Source organism: Aythya marila (assembly GCF_965140915.1).
Source record: "Aythya marila genome assembly, chromosome: 16".
In the NCBI taxonomy this organism is placed as follows: domain Eukaryota; kingdom Metazoa; phylum Chordata; class Aves; order Anseriformes; family Anatidae; genus Aythya; species Aythya marila.
Genome location: NC_139057.1, coordinates 15,444,775 through 15,458,214, shown reverse-complemented (window position 1 = coordinate 15,458,214; position 13,440 = coordinate 15,444,775). Strand labels below are relative to the sequence as shown.

General features: G+C 38.8%; 1 protein-coding gene across 2 annotated transcripts in view; it reads left to right on the top strand.

Annotated features, from left to right (window-relative positions):
• Positions 1 to 13,440, top strand: part of PREX1 (phosphatidylinositol-3,4,5-trisphosphate dependent Rac exchange factor 1) — a 179,812-nt gene that overhangs the window by 114,165 nt on the left and 52,207 nt on the right. For both annotated transcript variants that reach the window (XM_082773578.1, XM_082773577.1), the window contains exons 11-14: positions 1,591 to 1,691; positions 5,337 to 5,440; positions 6,138 to 6,187; positions 11,778 to 11,853. In XM_082773578.1, the coding sequence (XP_082629704.1) occupies positions 1,591 to 1,691; positions 5,337 to 5,440; positions 6,138 to 6,187; positions 11,778 to 11,853 (331 nt within the window). The remainder of the gene's footprint in view (positions 1 to 1,590; positions 1,692 to 5,336; positions 5,441 to 6,137; positions 6,188 to 11,777; positions 11,854 to 13,440) is intronic.

Below are 13,440 nucleotides of genomic sequence, written 5' to 3'. Positions count from 1 at the left end.
AGCAATGTTCTGCTGTGGTTTAGGGCAGTTGTTTAAGTGCTATAAACTGTCACAGACGTATTGCACTTGATGGAAAATGTAGTGACTGGGCATCAGCCCGGGCACCTAACGTGATTACTGTCAATGGCCAGCAGGTATGGGATGGGGCAGTCCACAGGGTATATGTCTTGTATTTCCAGTAATTGATAGGGAGGACTATTCTTACTTCTCCTTCTGCAGTTTATGTTCTGTGTTTCAGCTTCTGAAAGCTATTAGAAACAGTTCAGAATCACTGGGAAATAAAGGATGATCTTTCCTTCTGAGATACAGAGCCTGACTCATCACTACAGTAGTCTGGCTTTAGGAGTTTTACAAAATCTGCTGGTTTCTATGGGATTCCCCTGGCGCAGCTGAATAGATTCTGCTGCTGCTTCTACATTATGACAGAGTAGCCCCTCAGCAAACTGAAGTTTTTGTTATTGAAGTTGTTGTTGTTATTCTAAAGGCACAATGTAAATACTACCTACAGCTTAGATGAGTCAGTTCTGATAAACATGAAGAGACTAAAAATACTTCATTTAGAGCCCACAGTTGGAGGCATGGATGCTGGTTTTGATAAGCAGCAATCCTCCACAGATTGGCAAGCACCCAAGTGGTTTATTGAACTCAGATTTCCCATATGTTGTGCTACTTCATATATTCCTTTTGTTCTTTTTATATGAATTTAACACATTTCTAGTGTAATTAATAATTAACTTGGCAAACAACTCCGATCCCCCTAGGGCTCTGGCAGTACTTGCAATGTAAATTTTTCTGTACTTACTGTTTCTAATTGAGTAACATTCTACATATTTATCCATTTCTGTCTTCTATTCTGCCCATGTGTGCAACTCTGCCTCTCACCAGAGAGAGGTTTTATTTCATGCTGCTTATGCAGACAGACCTAGCACCTTTTGTTTGTAAATTAGAAGCATCATTTATGTATCTCACCATCAGCAGCTTCACTAAATGACCTTAAATTAACCTGTTAGGGGCACTTGTGCTGTTCTGTGCTTGAATTCAGTGAGTTTGAATCTTCTGTCCTAAGTCTTACTGTGATTCCTTTTAAAGCCAGCACACTTACAACACTGAGGGGGAAATGAATCAGAGCCAGTGAAGAAAGGTGAACTATGTAATGAAGTCAGACCATGAACTCTGGTTGGATGAGTAGCCTGAATTGAAGTAGCTGTTTTCTCTCCTGTGCATAAGGTTTTTAAGGTCATTAGTTAATCTTGCTTTCCTGCTCCCCTTCAAATGTCTGCATAAAGTAAGGATCTGCAGCAGCTTTATAGATTCAGCAAGGTCTTCTCTCATTTTGTGTGTCTGTTAATTATGATGACCTAAGAGGAGTGGTGGGAAAAGTCATGAACAGGAGATCTGGATATTCTGCAGAACATTTCTGCCAGAAATGTACAAAATTGAGCCGCACAGAAGAGGAATCACTCCTCACAACAGTTTTCACACATGCTTCAAGGACGGTGTCACCTGTGGTTGGCTGAGGGCTCGCAGGTATATGTCTGCTTATATTCAGAGAGAAAAAGACAATTGTTTCTGTTCTGCTTTCCTTTGCAGTGAGTTTGTATCATGGCTCACAGAGATTGGGGAGATAAGCAAACCTGAGGAAGGGGTCAACCTGGGACAGGCACTGTTGGAAAATGGAATTATTCATCATGGTGAGTGCTCCATGCCATAAAGAGATGCCATATTTCAATTATGCCTTGGAAATAAGGGTGGAAAACTGACTGCAGGTGTTCATATGATGTTTGAATGCTTTTCTGTACTATACCCATAAAATGCTCAGTTGTTAGTGACTTTTGGGATTAATGGGATTAAAACAAGACTCATTGGGTATTCTAAAAGCATTTATGACTGCAGTTGCTTGATTTCTCTGCAATATCTTTGTTGTCGTGTACACAGACTATATCAGGTATGTATTCATTTATGTTTTGTGTGGTTGAAAATCTTTAGTGATCATTAATACAGCTTTCCATGTGGGACATCAACAATACAAATAAAAGTTCAGCAGTACTCTTTTAGAATGGGGCACAGGTAAAAAAGAGTGAGAGGCTCCAGATGCTGGGTCATTCTTCCTCGTGAGACTGCTTCTTGGAGAGAGAAGACATGATGGAAGGTTTCTGTGGGATTTGTTATTTTCAGCTCATTTTGCAAAAGTCTTTCTCTTTAACATAGCAATGCATTATATTTCTTCATTGTACCCAGCAGATGACCTTGAAGTCATGTAGCGGTGGGTAGCACAAAGCACTTGTTTGAAACTTTTCTTTGCTGTCTGCCTTTCTACTAAACAAGGACTTTCTCCAGATTATGTCCTTTAACTTCAGGTATCTCCTGCTGTTTCCTGCTATTTTCACGTTTTGGTATGCAGACAGAGCAACGCATTCATATTTTATTTAAGCAGCAAATGTCCCAATTTCAATTTTCAGGTGAGTTTAGCTGCAAAATGTACTTCAAAGGGATAAGGCATATAGGTCTCAAATCACCAATGGTCTGTATTTCCATACAGACCATTTCCAATCTCTTGGAAACCAATTTAAATAGGGGAACCGTTTAATTAGGCAAGTATTGCTTTAATCTCTTGGTATCACATCTCCATAAACTTGTCTTTCAGGTGACAACACTATTAAGAAATAATGTCTATTTTCTTCCTTTAATTACCACAGAGAAATCTAATATTAGCAGCATGATAATCCTTCATACCCGTACACTTTTACCCCCAGATACCTAGACATACTTTCTGGCACATTCAGTCTTTGAAAGGCCAAAGACTGGAAGGAATTGATGCTTACTTAGGTAACAAAATATTTTTTTTTTTTGCAAAAATGTGTAGGGAGAAGCCTATCACGTCAGATTCAAGTGAGATTTTATATGCATGAGGTCACAAACATTGAATGCTTTTAAGTACTTGTCCCTAACTCTGGCTCTGGAGAACTGGAATGCTCTGTCTTCAATGTGTAGGAATTCCCCTTTGAATGAAGGTTACTCTTTTGCATTCACACCCTTACTTGCCTGAATTCTTAATGTGTACAGTTGCACTGTCAATGCAAAAAGTCTTCTGAGACTTGCTATTTCGTGAGCATTTACCCTGCTGCAGCTTCATACTCTGACCCTTTTGGCAGTGTCCTCCCTATCTAAACACAAATTTTACAGCTCAGAGGAAGTTGTGTTGTCATATCCACTGCCTCCCTCATTCAAACACACTGAGCAAGGCACATCTGATTGGTTTTAATGTTACCTTTACCTTGAGGTCCTGATGTTACTGTATATAATGAGAGTTAGTGCTAGATGTTAGAAAGTATTTGCAGTGCTACATTTAGTTAAGGAAATACCCCTTGAAATCTTGATAAATCATTATAAAAGAAAGTTTTCCATTCTGTGTCTCCTCATGTATCAAGAACTTAAAACTTAAGCACCATCATGAAGCCCTTACCCTTCCTCTATATTAAGCAATATCTTTTATCTTTTGATTTCACTTGGCTTAACATTACTGTCAGGTGAAAACTGCTGATCTTTCAGCCTGCCTGAGAAGCAGGGCCATAGCAGATTGCTGAGTGGCAGAGTGCTGAGCTCTGTGCATTTTATCACTCCTTTTCCTCTGTCTCCTTTTATTCTGTCTTTTTTATCTGGGACTGCTGATGTGCAAGTTCTGGTACCTGCCACAGACAGTACAAGTGATCAGAACCTCATCTACTGTGTGCTGGCCACAAAAGACCAAAAGACACTTTGTGCAGACCTGGTTCTCAATAGAATTCAAAACACAAAATCCAGAGCAGACAGACTCTCTAAGAAGAGAGTCTAACGCAGGCCAGAGATTCAACCATATAGAAAAGTATATGCACCTGATCCAGCAAATTTTGTTTTACTCTGTGAAAAATATCACCACAAGTAGGAATCTTTATGACATATTCACAGACCAGCGTGTTGCACATGATGAGGAAAAGTCTTCAGAATTTCCATTTTTTGCCTTCTAAGCAATCACTCTACCCACTCTGCAAGGGGAAGGCTAAGTCTCAAACTGAATCCTGGTACTTCTGAGTTGCTCTAACCCAGTGCAATCCCTTGTCTCAGGGTAATCAAACTCAGTCTAATGTGCACCTTAAATAGTAAAAATCCAGATTGTCTTTCAGTTCATCAAACACAGTCTATGCTGTGAAATACTGCATCCAAAATCTTAAAGGGTGCTCCAGCACAAAGGCGTAGCTACAGTTTTGTTCCACTGGCAAAGGCAGAAAAGATAATTGTGACTAAGCTATCCTACCTTCATCTGCTCTCTGCTTGGGTTACTGTTTTCCAGATCTCCCTCTTTTTTATGCAGTTGTAACTGGTCTCCATTAAGTTAAGTTGTGAACAATGGCATTTCTACACAGGGTATTGTAAAATCTGGAAGATACTTTATTGCTTATTTTGAATTTGAATATTCTTTGGAACCTAATAGTTTTTACCTATTTATTAATCAGTGAAACAAGTAGTTTCTACCACAAATTACTATCTTCACTATAAGGTTTTCACTTCTGTAATAGTTTATCTTAGAATGGAGCCAGGATAAGCCTATGTCTAATTGGATATGGACTTCAACCCTCTTCTGATTTGGTCCATTGGATAAAACTGTTTGAAACTGGATATGTTTTTTTTAACACTTCTGATTTCAGCCAATGCTCCTTTTGAAATGGTTGCTTATCACACTGCAACATCTTTTGTGTGCTTGTCTTTATAGCCTGTTAGTATATAGCATGACCCAATGAATTTTAAGCTATTCTACTACAGAATAGCTATTCTGGTTGAAAAAGCAGTCTTTCAAAAGTGCTGTTTAATTTTTAGAAGGAGCTCACTACTAAACACAAGGACCTTAGTAGAAGAATACTTCCACCAGCTGTAGTTCCTCCCACCAGAATACTCTCTGCTTTTGGAAGTGCAGAACTTCAGGCAGCTGCAGAAAAGGCTATACTGCTGTGATAAATGTTGTGGGAATTTGCAGGCACTTTATTCAAAACTCAACAAAAAAAATCAGACAACCTCAATTGCCTTCACTAGGGCCATTTCCAAAGCTTTACATAAATTGAATCTGATGCAAAGGGAAGAAATTTCAATTTTACTGGAGCCATGGTATTTTAGGAAACGGCTTTTGTTAGTGAAACTATTCAGAAGTGCACAGAAGCATGTAAATCCACAAGGAGAGATGTGAAAAGTTGAGTCTTCTCTTCAGAAAGCGACTGATACCAATTAATCTCTAGGTACAAAAGTACCAGCTGGCCTATATAGCAGGGGAGAAAAGACTGATTTTAATTATCATGCTGATGTTTTAGTTTCAGATAAGCACCAGTTTAAGAATGAGCAGGTGATGTACAGATTTCGCTACGATGATGGAACATATAAACCAAGAAGTGAATTGGAAGACATCATGTCCAAGGTTTGTTCCCATTGTTGTGATTTGTATAAGAACCCCCAAAGAGTTTCCTCTGCCTCTAAATGCTGGTGAACTGTTGGATAGGAGATCCCTAATGCTGTTTACCTTTGTTGTATTCAGCTCTCCATACTAATGCCATAAGAGACATTCAGTCTAGGGAGAGGAAGCAGAGCTTAGCCATAAATAACAATACAGTTGTGACTATGCCCAAGACTGCTTTTTAAAATCCTAATACAGTTTAAAAAGGGTCTGAAAGAAGTGGTAGGCCATAATGCAGCATGTCTGTTGAAAATGTAGGAATAATGGTTCAGGGAGATAGAAGATATCAATATTTAACTGCTGCTTCTGATAAGTGTATGTCAAATGAGTTCTGCTGACCCATATATGCCATATATTATTTAATAAATTGGATTTCTTCTTATGGACATCAGTTCATGGGTTAATTGCTAGGAAGGATTAATGGAGAAAATGTTGGAATGGATTTGATTAGAGATAAAAGTGTATTTTTCAGTTTCTGGAGGCAGGGAAATAAGAAAAAATTGTTTGACAGAGGATAAAGGATCTGTTTTGAAAAACAGTTAATCAATAGATAATTCTGGCTGAGTAAAGACATCAGTGTCCAAGTTTTGCTAGCTGTAGCTAATCAGCATTTTTTGGACAAAGAAAAAAGTGATAATATCATCTATTTTTCCTTCTTCAGGGTGTGAGACTCTACTGCAGACTACACTGCCTTTATACTCCAGTGGTAAAGTAAGTTCACCTACGTGATCACCTCACATACAGTATCTGGCTTTGTTAAAGGGACAACATGCTACTATTTAAATCTTGTTTCTTTCTCATTATAAACTGTAATAAACATTTTTGTGGCTCTTTTACTTTCCTCCTATCTCCACAATTCAGTTCTGTAATTGGACTTCTGTTGGAGGATGTTTGAACTGGATTTTGGGAGAGTGAAAGGCTGGTGTTGCATTCTTCCTGGCATGTGCTTCTTCTTCCAGTTCACGAGAGCTATTAGTATGCCACGAGTTTATTTGTGTACTCTGGCATTCTCTGTGAGATAAAGTAGGTGTGATTAATGAGTGACTACTGATTCAGGGCAGATTTTGTAGTGTAGATGATGTATTATTTGGTTATAGAAAATGTAAACAGATGCTGAAGTGATGTGAGCAGATGCCAACGTGATGCTAGAATGCTTTCATTCAAAGAGCCCTAAACAAACAAGAACCAATCAAAAGTGAAATAAAACATGAAATTGTAATATGAAAAAAAAAAAAGAAAATCTTGAATGGAGTCTTCAGAACTTGGCTTTATATAAATGAATTCTAAAGAATAGAGGGAACTTACCTCTATTCTTTTATTATTTTATTTTATTTTATTTTATTTTATTTTATTTTATTTTATTTTATTTTATTTTATTTTATTTTATTTTATTTTATTTTATTTTATTTTATTTTATTTTATTTTATTTTATTTTATTTTATTTTATTTTATTTTATTTTATTATTTATTACAGTTACTTGCAGTTAGTTAAGCCTCCCAGCCCACAGGAGATGATTTGCAATCATCGTTGCCTTACTGTGACATCAAATGAACATTTCTGGCCTGTAATGGAACCCACCCTGAACCACTCAGGTGTTCTGTTTAGTTGCCTATGGTTGAGAATCGGGCATTTTTACTGAAGAGAATTTATTTTTTACATAGAAAAATTGGATGAGGAAGAAGTCCCAAATTCAGTACAGCTTCCCTCTTGTCCCTGAGTTGAGCAGCTGCAAAGATAGTTATACTTCATAAGCCATATCAATTGTAAATTGTTTTTGTTGTTGTTGTTTGTTTGTTTTTGTTTTTGCCAGAATAGCCATTCTACAATAATAGAGATTTCAGTCAGCCTGAAGGGTAAGGAGAGCAGGAAAGTGTGATGCAGCCCTGGTAGGCAAAGTAGTGATGTATATGGATGTGTGTGTATTTGTACACACACACACATTCCACTCCTTAAGATGGTAATTCACATGCAAAGTAGGAATAATGGTAAGCGAACCTGAAGAAATGTCTCTGGCCTCAGGTTACCCGCAAAGTGAGAGGGATGTAGTCTTAAGCTTTAGGGAATTGGCAAAGAGAAAATTACTACCATAGGCCTGTCCTGTGGTGTTTTATCAATGTGCTGCTTTTGTAATAAATCTCAGCTGGAGAACCTTCGTATATCAGGAGTAATCTGTATTGTACTTGTAGCAGCATGTAACTAAACTGTGTGTGACCAGTGAAAAATTTGCAGACTCTCAGAATTTTTAGGATCCTTCTGGACAGACTGAACATTTTGAGTATGTTTGGGCTCTTCTTCCAGCCATTTGCTTTCCTACTCACCCTTCCTTTATTTCCTTATTAGACATCTTTTCATGTCTTCTGTTTTCTTCTGTCTTCTGTTCTGTATCTTTTTGCCTCTGACAAGCCTAACATTTCAGGAGGTAGTTTTTTGCCAAAAGTTATTTGTGCAAACCCTTTGACTTTCTGCTCTGCCTTTGGACCACTGCTATGTTTGGAATCTTCAGACTGCTGATACCTGCAATCACGCTAGCAGGGTGGGAAAGATCTTTTCATAGTGCAACATTCCTTCTAGAAAATCAGGAAAACTTCTTGTAGTGCCTGGTGCAAGTGCCAAGAGAATCTGTAGGAATCAAAGTTCACCATTCAATTATTTTGTGGGCAGCCATGGAATACGTTTTTGCTTAGTTGTCTTCCCTTGTGGCTTGGGAGAGTGTATGCAACTTTTGTCTTTATGTTTTTTTTAAGTAAAGTCTGACATTAATGTACTTTGAGGACAAGGTATTGTACCCCACTTGCAAAAAAGCACACTACTTTGAGGAATGATGTATGAAAGGTTTCAGAAGAATGTTAGATATAGAAGAGGTTCTGAATATGTCTCTGACCTACTTCAGGGCAATTTGTGAGGGCAGGAAAACTTGTTCCCTGTTTACATGTTTAATGGACAATATTTCAGTGTGTAGATGAAATACAGCCTGTGGGGAACATTATATTTCTCTAGTTTCTGTGTGGCAGCAAGGTTCTGCCAAAATTTCAATGGTTCCTACTTCTATATTTGACTGTTCACCTGCAGGTTGTGGTTGTGGATAACATTCTGTGATGCGTGCTCCTCTCTTGTTCAGGCTAAATTGAAAGGGGGGAAAAGTCAGTGAACTAATGTTGAAATATTCATCCTGGATAAGCATTTAAGAACAAGCAGTGAAAAACTGGCCTCGGAGCAAGATCCTAATGCGAGTTTATTCAAAGCTCTATGCCAGCATCTCTATTAAAACACAGGGAGTTGCTTCTCACAATCTGGAAACCCCTACTCATTAGTACTCAATATTTTAATGCTTTCCTTTATTGTTCTGACATTTCAAAAGCACATTTTCTCAAGATAAGAGTGTAAGAGGGGAAAACTGCCCAGAAAACTCCCACAGTTTTGTGCTGGGCTTAGCACATTACTGGAAGACAAGGTGAAAAATATGCCTAAACACTATGAGGAAAACTTTTGTTCTGAGGATATATTTCTGGAAATGCTGTCATGCTTTTTTTTTTTTTTTTTTCTTCCAAATTTTGAAAGTTCTGTTTCCCTTTCTAATTTCTCACACCCTGCATTCTGCTTTTCTGCTGCATTTAATTACAAAAGAAAGTCACAGCATATTTTTATCTGTAGATGATTAGTGAAAGGGAAACATAGGTATTATGAAGTTTAGATGGTGCTTTGATTTTAAATTTTTAGAAAAGAAGGAAGTATTAGATGGTGCGGTGCTGATGAAGGAGGTCGATCTGACAGAACAAAAGACTAAGGTCTTCTCTTGAGATGCTGTTACAGATATATCCAGACTGTAAAACAGTCACAGTGGCTGTGAAAGTTTCCTTCCACAGTCATGCCAGTGGACCTCAGGCTTGAAATAGAAGGATCACCTCCGAGGGTGAGAGGAGAATTAATTCTCCATGGCCCATTCAGGATTTGGCCTATCTACTGAGGCTCTTAAAAAGAGAGAGCCAATTAATGCAAATGAATTGCAGTAGTGGCTTTTGTGATGTGGAACTAGGAACTGGATCAAGACCACCAAACTTTTTTCATGTCAGCCAATAAACATCCTTAAAATGGAAAGATCTTTTCACTCCCTCATGAGCAGGATTGAATGTAGTCACCTGGAGGAGAAAGGTGTTAGAGCCCAATGTTCTGAGACACATACTACTCTTATATTTGTATCAAAATTCTTCAGAAGTACTATATGAAAGACTGAAAACATCAGCTATCTCCATGGCTCTGAGGAGATTAATGGAAGGAAACTGCAAAATGCAGTAACTTACAACAGCGTTTCATTGCCTGATTTCAGGACCATTGCTGCTGCCTAGAAGGGCTGAGTGTGAGGTGGTACAAGTTCCATAGAATCATAGAATCATAGAATATCCTGAGTTGGAAGGGACCCTTAAGGATCATCAAGTCCAACTCTTGACACCGCACAGGTCTACCCAAAAGTTCAGACCATGTGCCTAAGTTCACAGTCCAATCTCTTCTTAAATTCAGACAGGCTCGGTGCAGTGACCACTTCCCTGGGGAGCCTGTTCCAGTGTGCAACCACCCTCTCTGTGAAGAACCCCCTCCTGACGTCCAGCCTAAATTTCCCCTGCCTCAGCTTAACCCCGTTCCCGCGGGTCCTGTCACTAGTGTTAATGGAGAAAAGGTCTCCTGCCTCTTGACAACCCCTTACGAGGAAGTTGTAGACTGTGATGAGGTCTCCCCTCAGCCTCCTCTTCTCCAGGCTGAACAGGCCCAGTGACCTCAGCCGTTCCTCGTACGTCTTCCCCTCAAGGCCTTTCACCATCTTCGTAGCCCTCCTCTGGACACTTTCCAACAGTTTCATGTCCTTTTTATACTGTGGTGCCCAGAACTGCACACAGTACTCGAGGTGAGGCCGCACCAGCGCAGAGTAGAGCGGGACAATCACCTCCCTTGACCTACTAGCGATGCCGTTCTTGATGCACCCCAGGATACGATTGGCCCTCCTGGCTGCCAGGGCACACTGCTGGCTCATATTCAACTTGCTGTCTATCACGACCCCCAGATCCCTCTCTTCTAGGCTGCTCTCCAGCGTCTCATCGCCCAGTCTGTACATGCAGCCAGGGTTTCCCCGTCCCAGGTGCAGGACCCGGCACTTGCTCTTATTGAACTTCATGCGGTTGGTGATCGCCCAGCTCTCCAACCTGTCCAGATCCCTCTGCAAGGCCTTTACGCCCTCATTTGAGTCCACAACTCCTCCAAGTTTGGTGTCATCAGCAAACTTGCTCAAAATACCCTCTATTCCTACATCCAGATCATTTATAAAAATATTGAAAAGTACCGGTCCTAAAATGGAGCCTTGAGGGACCCCACTGGTGACCGCCCGCCAGCCTGATGCAGCCCCATTTACCATAACCCTTTGGGCCCTGCCCGTTAGCCAATTGCTCACCCATCGTATGATGTTTTTATTTAGCTGTATGGTGGACATTTTGTCCAGTAGGATCCTATGGGAAACCGTGTTAGAAGTTGTGTTAGAAGATCTAAATGTAACACTTCTTTTTCATTTGCACTGACTGAAATTAGCTAATGCCATAAAGGAGCACTCTACTCTATTTGTATCTGGCTGCTCAGGTATTTTGCTCAAGGAAGTAAAATCCAAACAGGTGAGGACAATCAGGAGAATCTCTCTTGACAGAGTAGGCTAAAAGGTCCTTAATTCAGGGAACCTAGCAAAAGGGGTCACAGAGGGAATATGCAGGGTGACTGCCTATGAATGTCAGTGGGTAAACACTGAAAAAGCAGAACTGTTTAACCTAACAGATGGACCTGGCACAGACCCAGTAAATGTAAACTGGGTACGATTGCCGTTAGGATGGAAACAATATGATTTCCTGCTAGAAGAATGTGATTTTCAACAGGCACAATGGTGGCAATATGCTAACCTAAATTAAAGAAGAAGCTCGGTGCATTTGTGGAAAGAATGTCATGGCAGGAATATGAGCTCATTGAAGACAGCTTGAAAAACCATCAAGAGAAATTTAAAATATTACTGCTCTGTATTGATTTAAAATATTTCCTTAATTCAAGTTTTTAGAAAATTTTAAAAACTCCATGCTTCTAAAGATAGGAAGGTAGTATCTGCTTCCTATTGCATGTCTTACTTATTTATGGCTGGGAATGTCATGTTTTTTTTCATCTATAATTCTTTCTTCAATTTCGCAACAGTGGATTGTAATAGTATATTTAGGTTTAGAGTGTAAAGACATATTTACCTTTTGTCCTGATTTTCCCCAAATTCTCTTTCTTAATTAGAGATCGTGACTATCACCTGAAGACCTACAAATCAGTAATCCCTGCAAGCAAACTAGTGGATTGGCTTATTGCACAGGTAAGAAATTTTTAAGATATTGCTGTCTTTGACAAGTAGTTTATTTTTTCAGTTTCATGTAAAAGTAAATAAAATCACTGAATCACTGTCTTTAGAAATTGGAGTTGCCCAATACTTAACTTGTAATTACAGGGAAGAGCCTGTAGATTGGGGAATTAAAAATTTACCTTTGTTAGACTAAAGCAGTCTAAAAGGAGAGGGTATCCTGTTGCTCACTGCCATAGAGTCTACTGCACATTCTGGGCTTGTCTTAAATGATGGTCAGATTCACAATCACATCAAGTCCAATACTGACAAAATGACATAAAAGACGGCTAGTTTGAGTTAGAATCAGACCTCTTAACTATCAGGGATGTTGTCCTTCAGAGATGTTTCCTGCAATTGCACTTGACATCCTTCTACATTAATAAGATTGCTATGATTTAAGGTTATTCTGTGCCAAATAACTGAGTGAGAAAGGAGTAGTTGATTGCTTTCCTCTTAAGAGCCTGGAAGAGAGCAAGCATATTAGTACTGAAATTGTTGTATCAGTTACTTGTAATTTAACAGGGTCTTTTCATGGAAAGCTGAGGAAAAAAAGTTTGCTTTGGCCAAAGAAGAGAGACATAATCAGGCTAATCTCACCATTATAATAGCTAATCGTAGTGCCATAAGCAGTAGAAAGACTCAAAGAATGACATATAAGATCAGCTCTTCGTCTGGAAAAATGTAGCTCATTACCTTCCCCATTATTCTTCCTTCTGGTAGGTTAATCTCGCTGTTCTCCTGTTTGCTGAACTTTACATTAAGATTGAACCAGATTGTACTAAAGCCAGAAATGTAGATACAGAAGATGATGTAATTTATATAGTGTATGTGTGCATGCATACATGCACACAGATGCACCGATGAAAGAAAATTCTTCTGTGCTCCATTAAAGGGAGTATATAAATACTTAAATCACGGCCTGCAACTTAGATGAATTTCAGTCTTTGTAACAAAATCAATCTTTGCTTGTAGATCCTTAAAAACAGTAATTTTCAAGACAATTTGCTTGAAGTTTTCATACCAGATGGAATCATTTTCTAGCAACCATTCATACTTTGGCCATACCAGCTAACAATAGGTTTTAGTAGGAGCTATTGAATGTTCAGCATTTTGCAAAGCAGTGCATTTACTTAACTGCTCAAATATCTGCTTGTCAGTTTAACGTTAGGAATCTGTTCTTGAAAATATTGTTGTTATTGTCTGATTTGATAACTACCTGTTACACAAAAATGCTGGGATATTTATTTCTTCTTCTGACAATCAATTTGCATCATGATTTAAGTTTAGAAATGATGCACAAAAACAGTGTGGTCTGTTGTTCTGTTAGATTAGATATAGATGGGATAGAGATGATTGTTGTCAAAGATAGTCCCTCTTGTTTCTGTTTGCAATTTAGACTGTAAATGCCAGGAGGAGCCTTTCCTAATAAGAAGGCTGTTTTTCATTTCCTTGACCTTTACAAATAAGACTGAACACTGTAAAATAGTAGGAACTTTTTTTTCTAATCAAAGAAATTGAGTCAACTGTATTTCAGGTGCTTAGAAACAATTCTTGAAGGGA